Source organism: Staurois parvus, unplaced genomic scaffold, assembly GCF_062004578.1.
Source record: "Staurois parvus isolate SC_StPar_1 unplaced genomic scaffold, SC_StPar_1.0 ptg000354l, whole genome shotgun sequence".
NCBI lineage: Eukaryota > Metazoa > Chordata > Amphibia > Anura > Ranidae > Staurois > Staurois parvus.
The window spans coordinates 201,803-217,972 of NW_028318150.1; the positions used below are offsets into that span (position 1 = coordinate 201,803).

The following is a 16,170-nucleotide window of genomic DNA, read 5'->3' on the forward strand; positions in this document are numbered from 1 at the left end:
ACAAAGGAAAAGGTGCATTCAGGAGCTATAAATTGTATAGTAGGACACTTTCACATTTTCACCATAACAGCTTTTAACAGTAACAGCTACAGGAGTGAAAACCATATATGTCAATGTAGCCATAACAATGAATATAGAAAGTAGTTGGCCGCCGGCCAGGGTTAGCAGAGACTTGACAAAGTGCAACTGCGTGAAACATGTCGTCTTAGTAACCCTGCATACGCTCCCAGCTGAAGCTGATGCTGGATACTGCCTTCCACCCTTCGCTTGCTGCGATGATGCCACCCGGGATGCCAGTACGCTGACACCATGTGATTCGTAGCCGTCAGGAGCATTCTCCGATCTCAGCTCCCTTCAGAGTGGACGGGCCATCCATTGGAGTCACACTGTTCACTTCAGGCTGGCCCAATTTATTATATTTGCTACTTTGTCTCACTTAATAAAGATGCACCTTCATTAAGGTGCTTGACTGAGAGCATTTTCCACAGCACCTATTCTTTTCAGTTCTCTTCATCATGCAAATGATTAACAAGGCAGCAGTGGTGAGCTCATGATCAACTGTTCACATGCTTCCACCTGGAGTGGCTTCTCTGCGCTCATTTGTATGAGTTTCACATTATATTAATACTCTACATATTTGTAATGTAACTACGGGACTTATTATGTTGCTTTTCCTTTATAGTTGTAGAGAAACTTAGAGAAATGATGGAAGAAGTAGAAAATGCTATCAGTGCCTTTAAAGAAGATCAACTAATGATGTAAGCTATTACAAGTCATCTTGTACAGGGATTCAGATTGTGTTTTTTTGTTTTTGTTTGAGGTACTACAAGGTTATTTTTTTGGTTTTTATTGCTTTATACAGACCTGTGTGTTGCGATGACAGGCAGCAAAATACACTTTTCAATGCATTGCATGTGCAGTGCATTGTGGTGGCATTAATTTTGCAGCTCAATGCCCCAAGTCAGCGCACCACAATACACACCATCTGAGTGTTCTGGTGCGTTGCAGTGGTTGCACCAGCTGTCAGTATTCCGGTGAATACATTTTGTAACTACAAATGTATGTACTGCATTACTACACATCAGTAATAGAAAACAGTAAGCCTCCTCATCTATTATTAGTGACACAAAAGAAGAAGTAACGCATGTTGAAAAGGAGGAGAAACTATTTTTATGCTGAAACATCAACTCATCACCACTGTATTTCTAAAATAGTTATTATAGATATCTTATAGTTATAAAAGGATAATGACCGGCATACACCAGGCTCGGACCACATGTACAGTGTTTCCAGTGTAAGCTTTGGGTTTGTGACCACGCTACTTCAATGGCCATGCTTGCTCTGGATTGGTGATTTTGTATGCTATACATAATGGTTGGAGATCACAACCTTTCCCAGTCAGCTTCGCGTTCTCTGTGTTACAGTATAGTACTTAAAGTGTATATTTTCCCCCGCATATCCACCATCTTTATTTTTGTTTTTCTAACCTGAACACATGGTAGCTTTGTGCCACACGGACAGGTTCAGACCTTCTAAGTCCTGAGGGAGATTTTATATCAGAATTTTTATATTACCTTGGGGCTGGTATTCACAAGAATGCACTGAAACTCACTTGTTTTCATGCATTGAGACACACTGTATTAGGCTTCCTATTAAAAATGAATGAGCTGTAAAGCAACTCAACACACTCAAAATGCTGTGCATGCTGCATTGTTTGCAGTTCACAGCAAACATTGTGCAAACCATTCAAAATGAATGTCACACCAAAGCACTGCCATGTGCAATGCTACATTACTGCAGCACGCTGGTGTGAACAAGCTCTTAGTTTAAACGCCCGGTAAGATTACATTGATGGGTGGTTCACAGACCAATTTACTAGTGATAAACATTTCAGATATATTGTATCTTTGTATGTGTACCTACCTAAGTGGATGTAAGAATGATTACGTAAGCAAAATGTAATTATTTTGTCTGGCTTTAGTTATGAAGACCTATTAAAGGAAGAAAAGACAACCTTCATTGAGCTCATGGCCCTGGAGAAAAAAATAGAGGCATCATCCATTAATCCACCTGAAAGATCCTTTAAGGCTCCTTCCGGAATAGCCCTGCCTGATGGCATTCTCTCCAGCCGGCTCCCAGAAGAAGTGGTGGCTTTTGAAAAATTTCTGCAGCAGACTGGAGGCCGTCTGGGAGGATGGGATGACTATGACCATCAGAGCTTCCTGAAAGTGTGGACCAAACACAAGGGCAAGCCGGGTTACTTGGAAGAGGCCCTGGCATACTTACCTAGCAGGACATGGGAGGACATTCAGCAACACGAGGCCTGGTATCAGGAGCTTCTCTCTTTAGAAGAAAAGAAAAAGGAAGTGAGAAACATTTAATTTTTTTTTTTTTTGTTATAAAATGCTGTTGCTGTATATCTTTGTACAGTGTGTGTTAGCTTAGCATGTTTATGTGTTAGGATAAACTGAATTTGAGGATTAAAGTGGCTGTAAATATATGTAGCACTAACCCCTTAAGAGTTGCTGAGTATTTGGGTTCCCCTATAGTCCTGAACAGCCAGGCAACATGTATTTTTCACAGACTTGAATCCAAGAGTTATTAACCAGTCTTTGAGTTTGTTTTCTTTTTTCTATTTTATTAGGGGAATTTCAACTTGGATAGGGTAAGGGGAAACTGAGGACAACTCCCTGTAACTATTTGCAAGTCTCCACAGCAAAACAGTCTCCTCTGGAGAGCTAGCCAGCGTCTCCTGTAGTACTAACGCATACAACAGATAACTCCTCTTCTTTACCCAGCTGTGTGGAGGAATCCCTGAACAGGGGATCCGGTGTCTGCCACAGATTTAGTGAAACAGTCCTGAGTGGCAGGCTAATCCAGCTTCCCACTAGAGTGCCTCCTTCCCCTATCTTGTCTAGAGGGTGCAGGTTTTCTCACTTAGTCCTTCTACTGTGTGGCTGGTGGCTGCTACCAGGCCTTCTAGCTGGGCCACGCCTTCCCTGCTACACAGGTGGTCCTCGCTCTGGGGGCCGTGAAGGTCTGCGGTTTCCTTCTTCCAAGCTCCTCTGCCTGTAGGTGACCTGCTCCATCCGGGCCCCCTGCCAGACTCCTCTCTCCAACCTCACTTCATCTCCAACAACCCGAACTCTCCTGCTGCTGAACAGGCTCTCTCACTTTTAAGAGTTGTCCTGGCCCCTTGCCTTGTCTCCTGTTGGGGATTGGCCAGGATCCCTCAAAAGTGCAGATCAGGCACTCCTCAGATCCACCCACTGCTTCTAGACCTTTTTCCAAAGTTCTAGAGCATGGGGAAATTCCAGTGGGGTGGTCTGCAGAGCCTCTCAGCTCTAACCAGAGTTTTACCCCTGGTAGCTATCACACCCAGGCTGCTACTCAGCCCTCCTCAGTAATTGGAGTCTACCTCCCCCTAATTGACTAGGAGGGTGCTACAGGTAAATGGTTTTATTTACCTTAAAGTATTACTAAACCCAGGACCCTGCATTCACTATATCTGGTCTCCCACAGGACACAGAACACGGAACTGCAATTACTTTAAATGTAAAATAAAGTAAATATAAACTGCTAAATACTTTCTCATCAGCAGTATATAGCAGTCTTGTCTTGTAATTATTTTGTCTGGCTTTAGTTATGAAGACCTATTAAAGCAGTGGTTCTCAACCTTTCTAATGCCGCGACCCCTTAATACAGTTCCTCATGTTGTGGTGACCCCCAACCATAAAATTATTTTCGTTGCTACTTCATAACTGTAATTTTGCATTGGGAGGACTAGTGCCCCATCACTGATGTCAGTGGGATGAATAGTGTCCCATCGTTGGTATCAGTGGGAGGAATAGTGCCCCATCACTGGTGTCAGTGGGAGGAATAGTGTCCCATCATTGGTGTCAGTGGGAGGAATAGTGTCCCATCATTGGTGTCAGTGGGAGGAATAGTGTCCCATCATTGGTATCAGTGGGAGGAAAAGTGCCCCATCATTGGTATCAGTGGGAGGAATAGTGCCCCATCATTGGTATCAGTGGGAGGAATAGTGCTCCATCATTGGTGTCAGTGTGGGAGGAATAGTGTCCCATCATTGGTGTCAGTGGGAGGAATAATGCCCCATTATTGGTATCAGTGGGAGGAATAGTGCCCCATCATTGGTGTCAGTGGGAGGAATAGTGCCCCATCATTGGTGTCAGTGGGAGGAATAGTGCCCCATCATTGGTATCAGTGGGAGGAATAGTGTCCCATCATTGGTATCAGTGGGAGGAATAGTGTCCCATCATTGGTATCAGTGGGAGGAATAGTGCCCCATCATTGGTATCAGTGGGAGGAATAGTGCCCCATCATTGGCATCAGTGGGAGGAATAGTGCCCCATCATTGGCATCAGTGGGAGGAATAGTGCCCCATCATTGGCATCAGTGGGAGGAATAGTGCCCCATCATTGGTATCAGTGGGAGGAATAGTGCCCCATCATTGGCGTCAGTGGGAGGAATAGTGCTCCATCATTGGCGTCAGTGGGAGGAATAGTGTACGATCATTGGCGTCAGTGGGAGGAATAGTGCCCGATCATTGGCGTCAGTGGGAGGAATAGTGCCCCATCATTGGCGTCAGTGGGAGGAATAGTGCCCCATCATTGGCGTCAGTGGGAGGAATAGTGCCCCATCATTGGCGTCAGTGGGAGGAATAGTGTACAATCATTGGCATCAGTGGAAGGAATAGTGCCCCATCATTGGTGTCAGTGGGAGGAATAGTGCCCCATCGTGGGTGCCAGTGGGAGGAATAGTGCCCCATTGTGGGTGTCAGTGGGAGGAATAGTGCCCCATCGTGGGTGTCATTGGGAGGAATAGTGCCTCATCATTGGTGTCAGTGGGGGGAGGAATAGTGCCCCATCGTTGGTGTCAGTGGGGGGAGGAATAGTGCCCCATCGTTGGTGTCAGTGGGGGGAGGAATAGTGCCCCATCGTTGGTGTCAGTGGGGGGAGGAATAGTGCCCCATCGTTGGTGTCAGTGGGGGGAGGAATAGTGCCCCATCGTTGGTGTCCGTGGGGGGAGGAATAGTGCCCCATCGTTAGTGTCAGTGGGGGGAGGAATAGTGCCCCATCGTTGGTGTCAGTGGGGGGAGGAATAGTGCCCCATCGTTGGTGTCAGTGAGGGGAAGAAGAGTGCCCCATCGTTGGTGTCAGTGTAGGGAGGAATAGTGCCCCATCGTTGGTGTCAGTGGGGGGAGGAATAGTGCCCCATCGTTGGTGTCAGTGAGGGGAGGAATAGTGCCCCATCGTTGGTGTCAGTGGGGGGAGGAATAGTGCCCCATCATTGGTGTCAGTGGGGGGAGGAATAGTGCCCCATCATTGGTGTCAGTGGGGGGAGGAATAGTGCCCCATCGTTGGTATTAGTGACACAAATGATTGGGCACTATCCCTCCCACTGACACCAATGATACTTACCTTGCTGACTCCTGCTCCAGCCTGGGCTCGCTCTCTCCCATCTACAGCCTGCATACCTGGCTGCAGCAGCAAAATTTGCACTTACCTGTCAGCTGTCTTCCTTCTCTGGCCTCTCTCTTCACTCGCTCCTGCAGCTCCCTCGATCTTCTTTGATCTACGCGCGCTGCCGCTCGGCTCCTCCTCTCCAAGCTCCACCTCCTCGCCGGTGATTGGCCGCCTGTGTGCCTCTCCTGAGCTACAGTTCCGGTGGCCAATCAGCGGCGAGGAGGCGGTGACAGGGGCAGCATATCATCCCGCCCACACATCGCCGGAGACAGGAGCGGTGTCTCGGTTCTTAAGACCATCGGAAATATGTGTTTTCCGATGGTCTTAGGCGACCCCTGTGAAATGGTCGTTCGACCCCCAAAGGGGTTGCGACCCCCAGGTTGAGAACCGCTGTATTAAAGGAAGAAAAGACAACCTTCATTGAGCTCATGGCCCTGGAGAAAAAAATAGAGGCATCATCCATTAATCCACCTGAAAGATCCTTTAAGGCTCCTTCCGGAATAGCCCTGCCTGATGGCATTCTCTCCAGCCGACTCCCAGAAGAAGTGGTGGCTTTTGAAAAATTTCTGCAGCAGACAGGAGGCCGTCTGGGAGGATGAGATGACTATGACCATCAGCAGTATATAGCAGTCTTGTCTTGTGTCTTCTATCAGTGTCCAGGCGAGCACTGGTTAAAGCTTGTAGGAGAAGTTTTCATTCTCCTCTTCCTTTCATCCTATGAGGCTACATGACCCCTGACCCTCTGTCTGGACAGTACTGTTTGGCCCTGTGCCAATCACATGCACCCTTCCAAAATAAAAAATAAAACTCTCTAGCTATAAACCCTAAACTGAGCATGTGCAAAGTGCCTCCTAGGGCTCTGTACTATCAGCAGATGGTTTGGGGACAGTAAAAGAAGGGGAGGACCAGTGGAGACAGGAACAAACAGCCTTTTTACACAATGCAGAGGATTAACTTAGGTTCCACAGTGAGTATAGCAAGCATGCTTTACTGCATATACTGATTTTACTGTTGTGGATTTAGTAACACTTTAATGCATGCTCTGCATTAAGGTTATGAAACTTTAAATAGGAACACACCCCCCAGCCTTCCCATATTCATTTCTAAGTCTGATCTTGATCCAGCATTGTCCATGTTTGCAGCTCTTTTCCCTCACTGCTCTCACAGGCGGCTTCCTATGGGCAATTTGGAAATGTAAAATTGAGATTTTACAGCGTATCTGTGCATCCTGAAAGTTCAGATGCTTATTTCATGTCTTTACTTGAGCCAATCTTATCTTATACTCAAAAGGCTTAAAACACTAAAATTTGGTGGTTTGTTTACTAAACTTTGATTATTTTTTTTTTTTGTGTTTTTTTTACTGGTAGGCTATTCACAAGTGGAAATCTAGGAAACAGAAAGAAAAACAAGAAATGTCAAAAATTCAAGAGAAGACCAAAGAAATAACAGAATTTGATAAGCAACAAAAGGAAGAAGCTCAGAAGCAGAGGTTAGAAGAAGAAAGAAGGAAACGACAGCAGGAAATAGAGGCCTGGAAGAGGCAGAAAGAAATAGAGATTGCTGCAAAGCTTGAGACAGAGCTAAAAGAAGAGGAAGAGCAGCAGAGGAAACAGAGAAAGGAGCGCCAGCGCCAGCTGGAAGTCAAACTCCTAGTGGAAGAACATGTAAGAATCAAGAAGGAGCAAGAAGAGTTTCTGAAGGTGGAAAGAGAGATGAGGGAAGAAGCAGAAATGGAAGAGAAGCGAAAGCTGGCTACAATGGAGATCTGTAGATTTCAGGACAGGGTAACTTCTTTACTTATAGAGTACCAAAAGATATTTTACAGTAGAATTATGAATTATATCATTAATTAAAGGGGTATTCCTTTTGGAAACTAGTTCATTAGAACAGGGCTTAAAATTTCAAGCCTAGACCTAGTCCAACCCCACCCCAGGCCCATCCCCCAACCCCGTCCCCAGCCCTGACCCCTACCATGCCCCTTAAAGCTTATGAAATTACATTTTTCTTTAGAATAAAGAGTCCAAATATATAAAAAACAGCAATTATAACATAACTTTATTATGTAAATTTAAACATAACAACAATAGAGTCTAGAGGGCAAGTGGTTAACATAAAACAATGTAAACATAAAATGAAAATAAGTGTCCCCATCAGAGTCCCCCTTTACATCAGGCGTCCCCATCAGAGTCCCCCTTTACATCAGGCGTCCCCATCAGAGTCTCCCTTTACATCAGGCGTCCCCATCAGGGTCCCCCTTTACATCAGGCGTCCCCATCAGGGTCCCCCTTTACATCAGGCGTCCCCATCAGGGTCCCCCTTTACATCAGGCGTCCCCATCAGGGTCCCCCTTTACATCAGGCGTCCCCATCAGGGTCCCCCTTTACATCAGGCGACCCCATCAGGGTCCCCCTTTACATCAGGCGTTCCCATCAGGGTCCCCCTTTACATCAGGCGTCCCCATCAGGGTCCCCCTTTACATCAGGCGTTCCCATCAGAGTCTCCATTTACATCAGGCGTCCCCATCAGGGTCCCCCTTTACATCAGGCGTCCCCATCAGGGTCCCCCTTTACATCAGGCGTCCCCATCAGGGTCCCCCTTTACATCAGGCGTTCCCATCAGGGTCCCCCTTTACATCAGGCGTTCCCATCAGGGTCCCCCTTTACATCAGGCGTTCCCATCAGGGTCCCCCTTTACATCAGGCGTTCCCATCAGGGTCCCCCTTTACATCAGGCGTTCCCATCAGAGTCCCCCTTTACATCAGGCGTTCCCATCAGAGTCCCCCTTTACATCAGGCGTTCCCATCAGAGTCCCCCTTTACATCAGGCGTTCCCATCAGAGTCCCCCTTTACATCAGGCGTTCCCATCAGAGTCCCCCTTTACATCAGGCGTTCCCATCAGAGTCCCCCTTTACATCAGGCGTTCCCATCAGAGTCCCCCTTTACATCAGGCGTTCCCATCAGAGTCCCCCTTTACATCAGGCGTTCCCATCAGAGTCCCCCTTTACATCAGGCGTTCCCATCAGAGTCCCCCTTTACATCAGGCGTTCCCATCAGAGTCCCCCTTTACATCAGGCGTTCCCATCAGAGTCCCCCTTTACATCAGGCGTTCCCATCAGAGTCCCCCTTTACATCAGGCGTTCCCATCAGAGTCCCCCTTTACATCAGGCGTTCCCATCAGAGTCCCCCTTTACATCAGGCGTTCCCATCAGAGTCCCCCTTTACATCAGGCGTTCCCATCAGAGTCCCCCTTTACATCAGGCGTTCCCATCAGAGTCCCCCTTTACATCAGGCGCTCCCATCAGAGTCCCCCTTTACATCAGGCGCTCCCATCAGAGTCCCCCTTTACATCAGGCGCTCCCATCAGAGTCCCCCTTTACATCAGGCGCTCCCATCAGAGTCCCCCTTTACATCAGGCGCTCCCATCAGAGTCCCCCTTTACATCAGGCGCTCCCATCAGAGTCCCCCTTTACATCAGGCGCTCCCATCAGAGTCCCCCTTTACATCAGGCGCTCCCATCAGAGTCCCCCTTTACATCAGGCGCTCCCATCAGAGTCCCCCTTTACATCAGGCGCTCCCATCAGAGTCCCCCTTTACATCAGGCGCTCCCATCAGAGTCCCCCTTTACATCAGGCGCTCCCATCAGAGTCCCCCTTTACATCAGGCGCTCCCATCAGAGTCCCCCTTTACATCAGGCGCTCCCATCAGAGTCCCCCTTTACATCAGGCGCTCCCATCAGAGTCCCCCTTTACATCAGGCGCTCCCATCAGAGTCCCCCTTTACATCAGGCGCTCCCATCAGAGTCCCCCTTTACATCAGGCGCTCCCATCAGAGTCCCCCTTTACATCAGGCGCTCCCATCAGAGTCCCCCTTTACATCAGGCGCTCCCATCAGAGTCCCCCTTTACATCAGGCGCTCCCATCAGAGTCCCCCTTTACATCAGGCGCTCCCATCAGAGTCCCCCTTTACATCAGGCGCTCCCATCAGAGTCCCCCTTTACATCAGGCGCTCCCATCAGAGTCCCCCTTTACATCAGGCGCTCCCATCAGAGTCCCCCTTTACATAAGCCGCTCCCATCAGAGTCCCCCTTTACATAAGCCGCTCCCATCAGAGTCCCCCTTTACATAAGCCGTTCCCATCAGAGTCCCCCTTTACATAAGCCGTTCCCATCAGAGTCCCCCTTTACATAAGCCGTTCCCATCAGAGTCCCCCTTTACATAAGCCGTTCCCATCAGAGTCCCCCTTTACATAAGCCGTTCCCATCAGAGTCCCCCTTTACATAAGCCGTTCCCATCAGAGTCCCCCTTTACATAAGCCGTTCCCATCAGAGTCCCCCTTTACATAAGCCGTTCCCATCAGAGTCCCCCTTTACATAAGCCGTTCCCATCAGAGCCCCCCTTTACATAAGCCGTTCCCATCAGAGCCCCCCTTTACATAAGCCGTTCCCATCAGAGCCCCCCTTTATATAAGCCGTTCCCATCAGAGCCCCTCCCCATAATTGTAACCTCACCCTTCCCCCTTGTACTCTCAGATCTTCTCATGAATGCAGCTTTTCCTTCTTTCCCTCCTTCGGTCCTGTGATAAGTCACATGACAAGGGGAGAGAGGAAGGACACTCTGCCTTCACTCCTTAGTGCCGGCTGTCTATTGCCCCCTGCAGGCAGGAAGGAGGAGAAAGCCTAGTCCTCCCTCCAGCAAGTGTCAGCAGCTTCTCCCTGTGACAGGAGTGAAACTGCGATCACTCCGGTCACTGAGGAGCGGCAACAGCAGTGCGCTCCCCCTCAACACAGTGCTCGGGGCAGGTTGTTGCTACTGGTAGCACCCACCCCCCACGCTCCGATGCGGTGCCTGGGACACACTCGCCCCCATGTTATTTTCACTAGCCAAATGCAAGCAGCCGAGTGGAAATTTCAAGCCCTGCATTAGAACACACCTCTATGGAAACACATGTATCAGAGTGGAAGATTTAGAATTAGTCAACTCTTTCGGCCACATTGCCATTGTGGTTTTAGATACTTTTGCAGTTTCATGGGCTTTTAACATAATGCCCTATTTTTATTTATCATTGTTTGTGTTTGTTTATTTGGATTAGCAACCGTTGAGATGAGATACACTGAAACTACAGTGAAATTTTAATACAATTGAGTTTGAATACATAAACCAAATCAAACGGGCAAGGACTGACTGAATTCTAAATTGCATTGCGTTGATGTAGCCTGTGTGTTTTGTAAATTTGGTACAGGACACAGACTATAGATAGAGATTTTCAACTAGGCAATACAGATGTAATGTTCTACTATTGAACATGCTGGATAATATTGTTAGATGAAGAACAATCTGCAACATAATTACACCCACCCACTGGGTTCAGGTAATGTTTGTTTGGAGTGTACATAAAGCCAATTTTGTTTTTGTTATTGCTAGAGTAGGGATTGATTAGAACTCCTGTACAGGTTTTATTGCGGTCTGTGTCCGCATTAGGTAGATTCACCCTCTCTATTTGTCCTGTGTCCATTGTCACCAAGACAGAAAATTGTGTAAAATCAAACTTTTACAGTTGTCACCAGGACAAGAGCTGAGGGCAAATCCTGCAATGGGACACTTGTTTTGGTGACAACTGGCTTAGAACCTGCTTGGATGGACAAATGTAGCATGCTTTTGATAGCAGTTTAAAGCTGAATTGCAGATATGCTATTTTTTATATAGTTACATTTGTCCAGCTTGGACCAATGTATGTATTTGTGTGCCATACCTGTGGACATCGTTGCAGTAGGAGCCACTACTACAGTGATTTCTGCTTGCTTTTGGGTCCCATGCTGAGCAGCTACTCTGTACTTGCTGAACACAGGAGGTTGCTCACTTTACAATTTTTCAATGAATGCAAAGTGTCATCTGATTGGATGAGGTGGGGATCATGACGCCACTGCCTCTCATCTTCACTACATCCAATCAGAGAATGCTTTGCATTCACTGAGAAAATGCAAAGTGTTCCCTTACTAGTGCTTATACCATGTATGCGAACACCTGTGTAGCAGATCATCGAATGGCTCATCACAGGCTACTTAATAAACAAGAGAAGATGATGCAGCCCAGAGTGCAAAATCCCCCACACCCGTTTTATTGAAATTTTATCTCACTTCCTCTTGCATCACCTGCACAGAAAGTGAAGGGAAATCTCTACAATGGGACACTGACAGTAAATAATAAACCAACAAGGTTTTTAATTCTTCCTTATTTTATACGCCCTACATCCTTTAATTTTAGATGGCATTCTCAGACTAATCTCTTCTCTTGCTGTGGGATATTTTAGTTTGTAATAAGGAAAGGTACATCTGTATTTCTTCCACCGCACAGTGTATACAGATTTTTTTCAGAATTCTAATGACTGTTATGCAATCATGTTCCAGGATCAGAGGAAAATTGTGGAAAAGGTGCAAGAAAAAAGAACTAAAGAAGAGGAAGTGAAAGAAAAAGAGAGAAGACTGGCAAAATTAAAAGAGAAGGTAACGCAACATAAAGTTAAAGCTGAACTCCAGGCAAACAGCTAAATAGTCAGTTGAAATGCTTAACTTGGAACTGTTTTACACTGCCAAAGGATTTGTAATTGTGTTTAGCCAGTTTATGATCCTGCACTTTTATCCGGCAGCTCATTAATATGGAATTTTACGTAGACTAAAATAGGTTAAGTATTTGTTATCAACTGAGAGGCACAGCTGAGATTTAAAACGGCTTTCCAGGTTTTCTTTTTTTCCACATTATAAAACTATTTTTCTCATAGGTACAAGTTCATGTTGATAGAGATCCTTCTAGGCTGTGTAAGCTTACGAAAGGATGGGAAGAGCGCTTCAAAAATACAGGGCCGACAGGAACAACTCCACTCTTGCACATTCCTCATCGGTAATTATATAGATATTTAATAATACATAAAAGTTGACATGTTAGGCCACGGGTGTCAAACTCATTTTCATTGTGGGATGCATCAGCAATATGTTTGCCCTCAAAGGGCTGGTTGTATCTGTAAGACTATATAAATGTATCTACTCTTTGTCTCATTAAATAATTGCCTCTATATTTGATCATTACTGAGACAGGCCTCTCCCTGGCTGCATGGTGAAGCGCAGGATCTGGCAGAAGAGCTCTGTCCTCCGCTTTGCTGCTGAGACAAGGTGGGAGTGCAGGCAAGGGGGTGCCACAGCTTTAGGAGAGGTGCCATCGCCACATGAAATGATCTGGCTGGCCAGATTCGGCATGCAAACCTCGTATTTGATACATGTGCGTTAGGCCATAACAAAGTATTTCTAAAGGTGAACCGCAAATGCAACAGTTAATGTATGTGAGCAATAGCCATCTCATGGCCTACCTAAAACATGCTCTGTGTTTTGTGACCAAAAATCCATATAATGTAGTCTAACTATTTTCCCAGGCCCTACATTTCTGTTTCATACGGCATGAACAAAGCGACTATGTAACAACCCATAGTAGTTCACAGTCTGAAGCAATGATGTCATGCATAGAGTAGATGTTTCTTTAGGATACCCTCAGTCCCACCCATGAATAAATCTAATTTCATAGGCAGTTAATGAAAAGTACATTCTAGTATTGCTGCACTGCACCTCCCAGCAACAAAGCACCATTCACAAATCCTTCCACTGCTGATCTAGCAAGATAGAGTATTAGTCATGCTTTCACATATTCACAATTTATGAATTCACTATATATATCCTATGCTCCATGTCTTTAGGCCAAAATCGCATAGCATTCTTCAGTTAATTTATTCAATAGACCACTGCATACATGGTTACACTTGCCAGTTTTCCTTTCTACAATTCAATAAACAGTCTCATGGTTTTCATGAGTGTGTTTAATGTATGTATATTTAGTTTAGCAATATTCATTTCACAGTTAAGATTATCGGCCTTTCTCTACCATTAAACCTAAACTGGCTAAATACACAGATGAAATACATAGTAAGGGAGCTGTTTGCTTGCCAAATTATTTATATTTTTGTTCATCCAGTCCTGAGAGTTTTACAGCCCTGCCACACCACACAACCAACAGGATAACACTGCTTTGTTACCATTAAGAAATAACAATGTAGTTTTCACACCAGCCTTCTGACCGAACTTTGAAAGTGTAGCAGGGGACTGATGAGGTCATCGTTCTGCTCACTCCTATCCATACCTTGTTAGTGCATTTGTATGTAGCAACCCTAATTGGCGCCTAGTGCCTCTTCCAGTCTGCTTCACTGGGTATGCAAGAGGCTGATATCAAGTAAAATTCAGGTGATTTTCACTGGTTGCATTTAAAAGAAATGCATTAAACTTTTTTTCATCTTCAGAGCTCCTCTAATTTATGCCTTTTATATCTTCCTGGAGTTCATGTTTAAGCATTTCTCTGGGATGGCTGTGGGAAATGGGGGGATTGGCAATGTCCAGTAGGTCTGTAAGTAAGTAAAGTTGCCATCTCCTGTATGTCTGTGAAGGTTCTCACTTATCCATGTCATGATATATCCAGTAGTAGTCAGTCACATTCAACTGGATCATGGTTAAAGCTGCATTATTCTACCAGTATTAGTAGGAAGAAAGACAATACTTGGATGAAATGCAGACGGCCAATGTAGAGAACATTCCAGGTCCTTGCAGATTATGATTCTGGTTTGAATGAAATCCTAGCACTGCAAAGCAGAAGTTCTCATCACTTACCTACCAGGCTGCCTTGATGACAACTTAATTTTGAGTAAATAGTGATAGTTAAAGCTGTGGTATAACTGGAAATGTTTAGACGGTGACATACAATTAAATCACATACACTTTGATGATTAATAATATTGTTAACTATACTTTGTGTTTTTTGCAGGGCTGTCCCATCATGGAGGCAAGGCTTATAATTAGAACTGTGACTAACATTCAATACTCTTCAATATATGACTGTTTTAAACATCAGAAAGCCACAGTGCACATACATTCATGTGCACTACTAATACCAGCTCTGGTGTGGATGCAAATGAATGAACTTTTGTTAGCTGCAGTTGTAAGTGGCTTGTTTGCGAACTCACTGCCTCTTTGCTTTCACCAGGCCAGATAGCACCACCTTACTAATATTTAAAGGAAAACTCCACCCAAGGGTCTAGGGTGCAGGAGATAAAAACATATGTTAGGTAAACCTTTGCAGAGATCCACCAACCAGAAGATCTTATGCCAAGCACTTGCATCATTCGACCTACCGAGCTCGTTTAGAATATATCAAAGCAGTCACCTCTAATCTTAAAATGAAACTTTAGTCAGAAAATGAGGTCCTGCTAGGTCACTTCAGGCTGATCCCTTTTGCAAGTATAGCATTAAAACATTAAAAATAAGTGCCTATTCTGTTTAAAATCCAGTAATACACTGTCTCACCCTGCTCTGCACATGCTAAGTTGCTATTTAGTGCTCTGTGTCAAAAATGTAGAGGCCAGTCTGCTGACAGCCTGCAGATTTACTGGGCTTTAGGAAAATGGCAGCCTCCAGCAAGGAGGAGGAACAATGCTCAAGGCAATTTACAGCACACACTAGTTTTGGTAGCATAATTGATAATGTGGAATGTATGTTCCTTGCTAAAGATCAGCAAACCCTTTGGCGCTATATAAACTCGATGTAATAATTATTGTTTAGTAAGTTGTTATTGGTAAAGTTACACTTTAAACAGGGAAATCATCTTATAATGTGCACCTAAAAGGGAAACTATGCAGTGAAAGCACACAGAGCAGGACTTTTGATAGATTTGTAAATCATCTTTGTCTTGATTTTTTTTTCCTCCAAAAAACCTTTGCAGGGAATACTCCCAGCTACCAGCAACTGAACTTAGTGACTTATTACTGCTTTTAAATTATATTTGTTGTGTCATTCTTCTGTCCAGCAACATTCACATGTGAAAGAGAAAAAAAAACAAAAATGAAATAGGAAATCACAACAGCAAAGTAAAATTGATGTTATGAAAATCTGTGTCTATTATTTTCATTGTTATTACATCTCTGTATAGTGTTTTATTTTTCTGGGAATTGGTCCAAGTGGTATATTATTAACATGCAGCAATAGTTGTTAGGAACATTCTGCTTCTACAGTAACATAATGCTGTAGTCTTTTTCAGACAAATTTAATTACATTTATCCTGTTTAGCAGAGCTGAAATGTCAGTATCACTTGCAAAAATCAAAAGTTGTCTACAACTTGTGACAAATAATTGGATACCATTTACATACATTTTTATATGTATGCACTGTATGTTTATCTATCTGCTCCTCTAATGAAATACCCAAAATGAGTCATAAAGACAACTATTATATAGGTTTGCAAACAAGAACGGAACATTCTCTTGTAGCAATGGCAAAGTGTCTCTGCCTCCCACAGCAGCCTAGAAAACAGCAACAGGACCTCTGTACTTGGAGACCTAGTCAAATGATCCATATGATGACACTGGACATGTAGACTTATACTAACTGTGCAACCTGTTTCCAAATGAAACTCTTAAATGCTGACATTTTTTTTTGGGTATATACTTAATTGTTCATAATATAAATCTCTTCTATGGTTTTCTTTATTGCTTTATGTGTAAATAACCAGATTCACCTTTCTGTAGCCTATGCCAACTCTGGCAGCTCTGCAGTCATCATTTTGAGCTGGCTGGCTATGGCAATGGTATTTGCATATATGGC

The 16,170-nt window shown here is 44.8% G+C and overlaps 1 protein-coding gene across 2 annotated transcripts in view; it reads left to right on the plus strand.

The window, feature by feature from the left end:
- CCDC112 (coiled-coil domain containing 112) overlaps nucleotides 1–15,457 on the plus strand; it is a 32,866-nt gene extending 17,409 nt beyond the window's left edge. For both annotated transcript variants that reach the window (XM_089684719.1, XM_089684720.1), the window contains 6 exons: nucleotides 683–758; nucleotides 1,982–2,366; nucleotides 6,854–7,270; nucleotides 11,889–11,984; nucleotides 12,260–12,378; nucleotides 14,338–15,457. In XM_089684719.1, coding sequence (XP_089540845.1) covers nucleotides 683–758; nucleotides 1,982–2,366; nucleotides 6,854–7,270; nucleotides 11,889–11,984; nucleotides 12,260–12,378; nucleotides 14,338–14,368 — 1,124 coding nt within the window. In that variant the 3' untranslated portion in view covers nucleotides 14,369–15,457. The remainder of the gene's footprint in view (nucleotides 1–682; nucleotides 759–1,981; nucleotides 2,367–6,853; nucleotides 7,271–11,888; nucleotides 11,985–12,259; nucleotides 12,379–14,337) is intronic.
- Nucleotides 15,458–16,170: the final 713 nt, after the last annotated feature.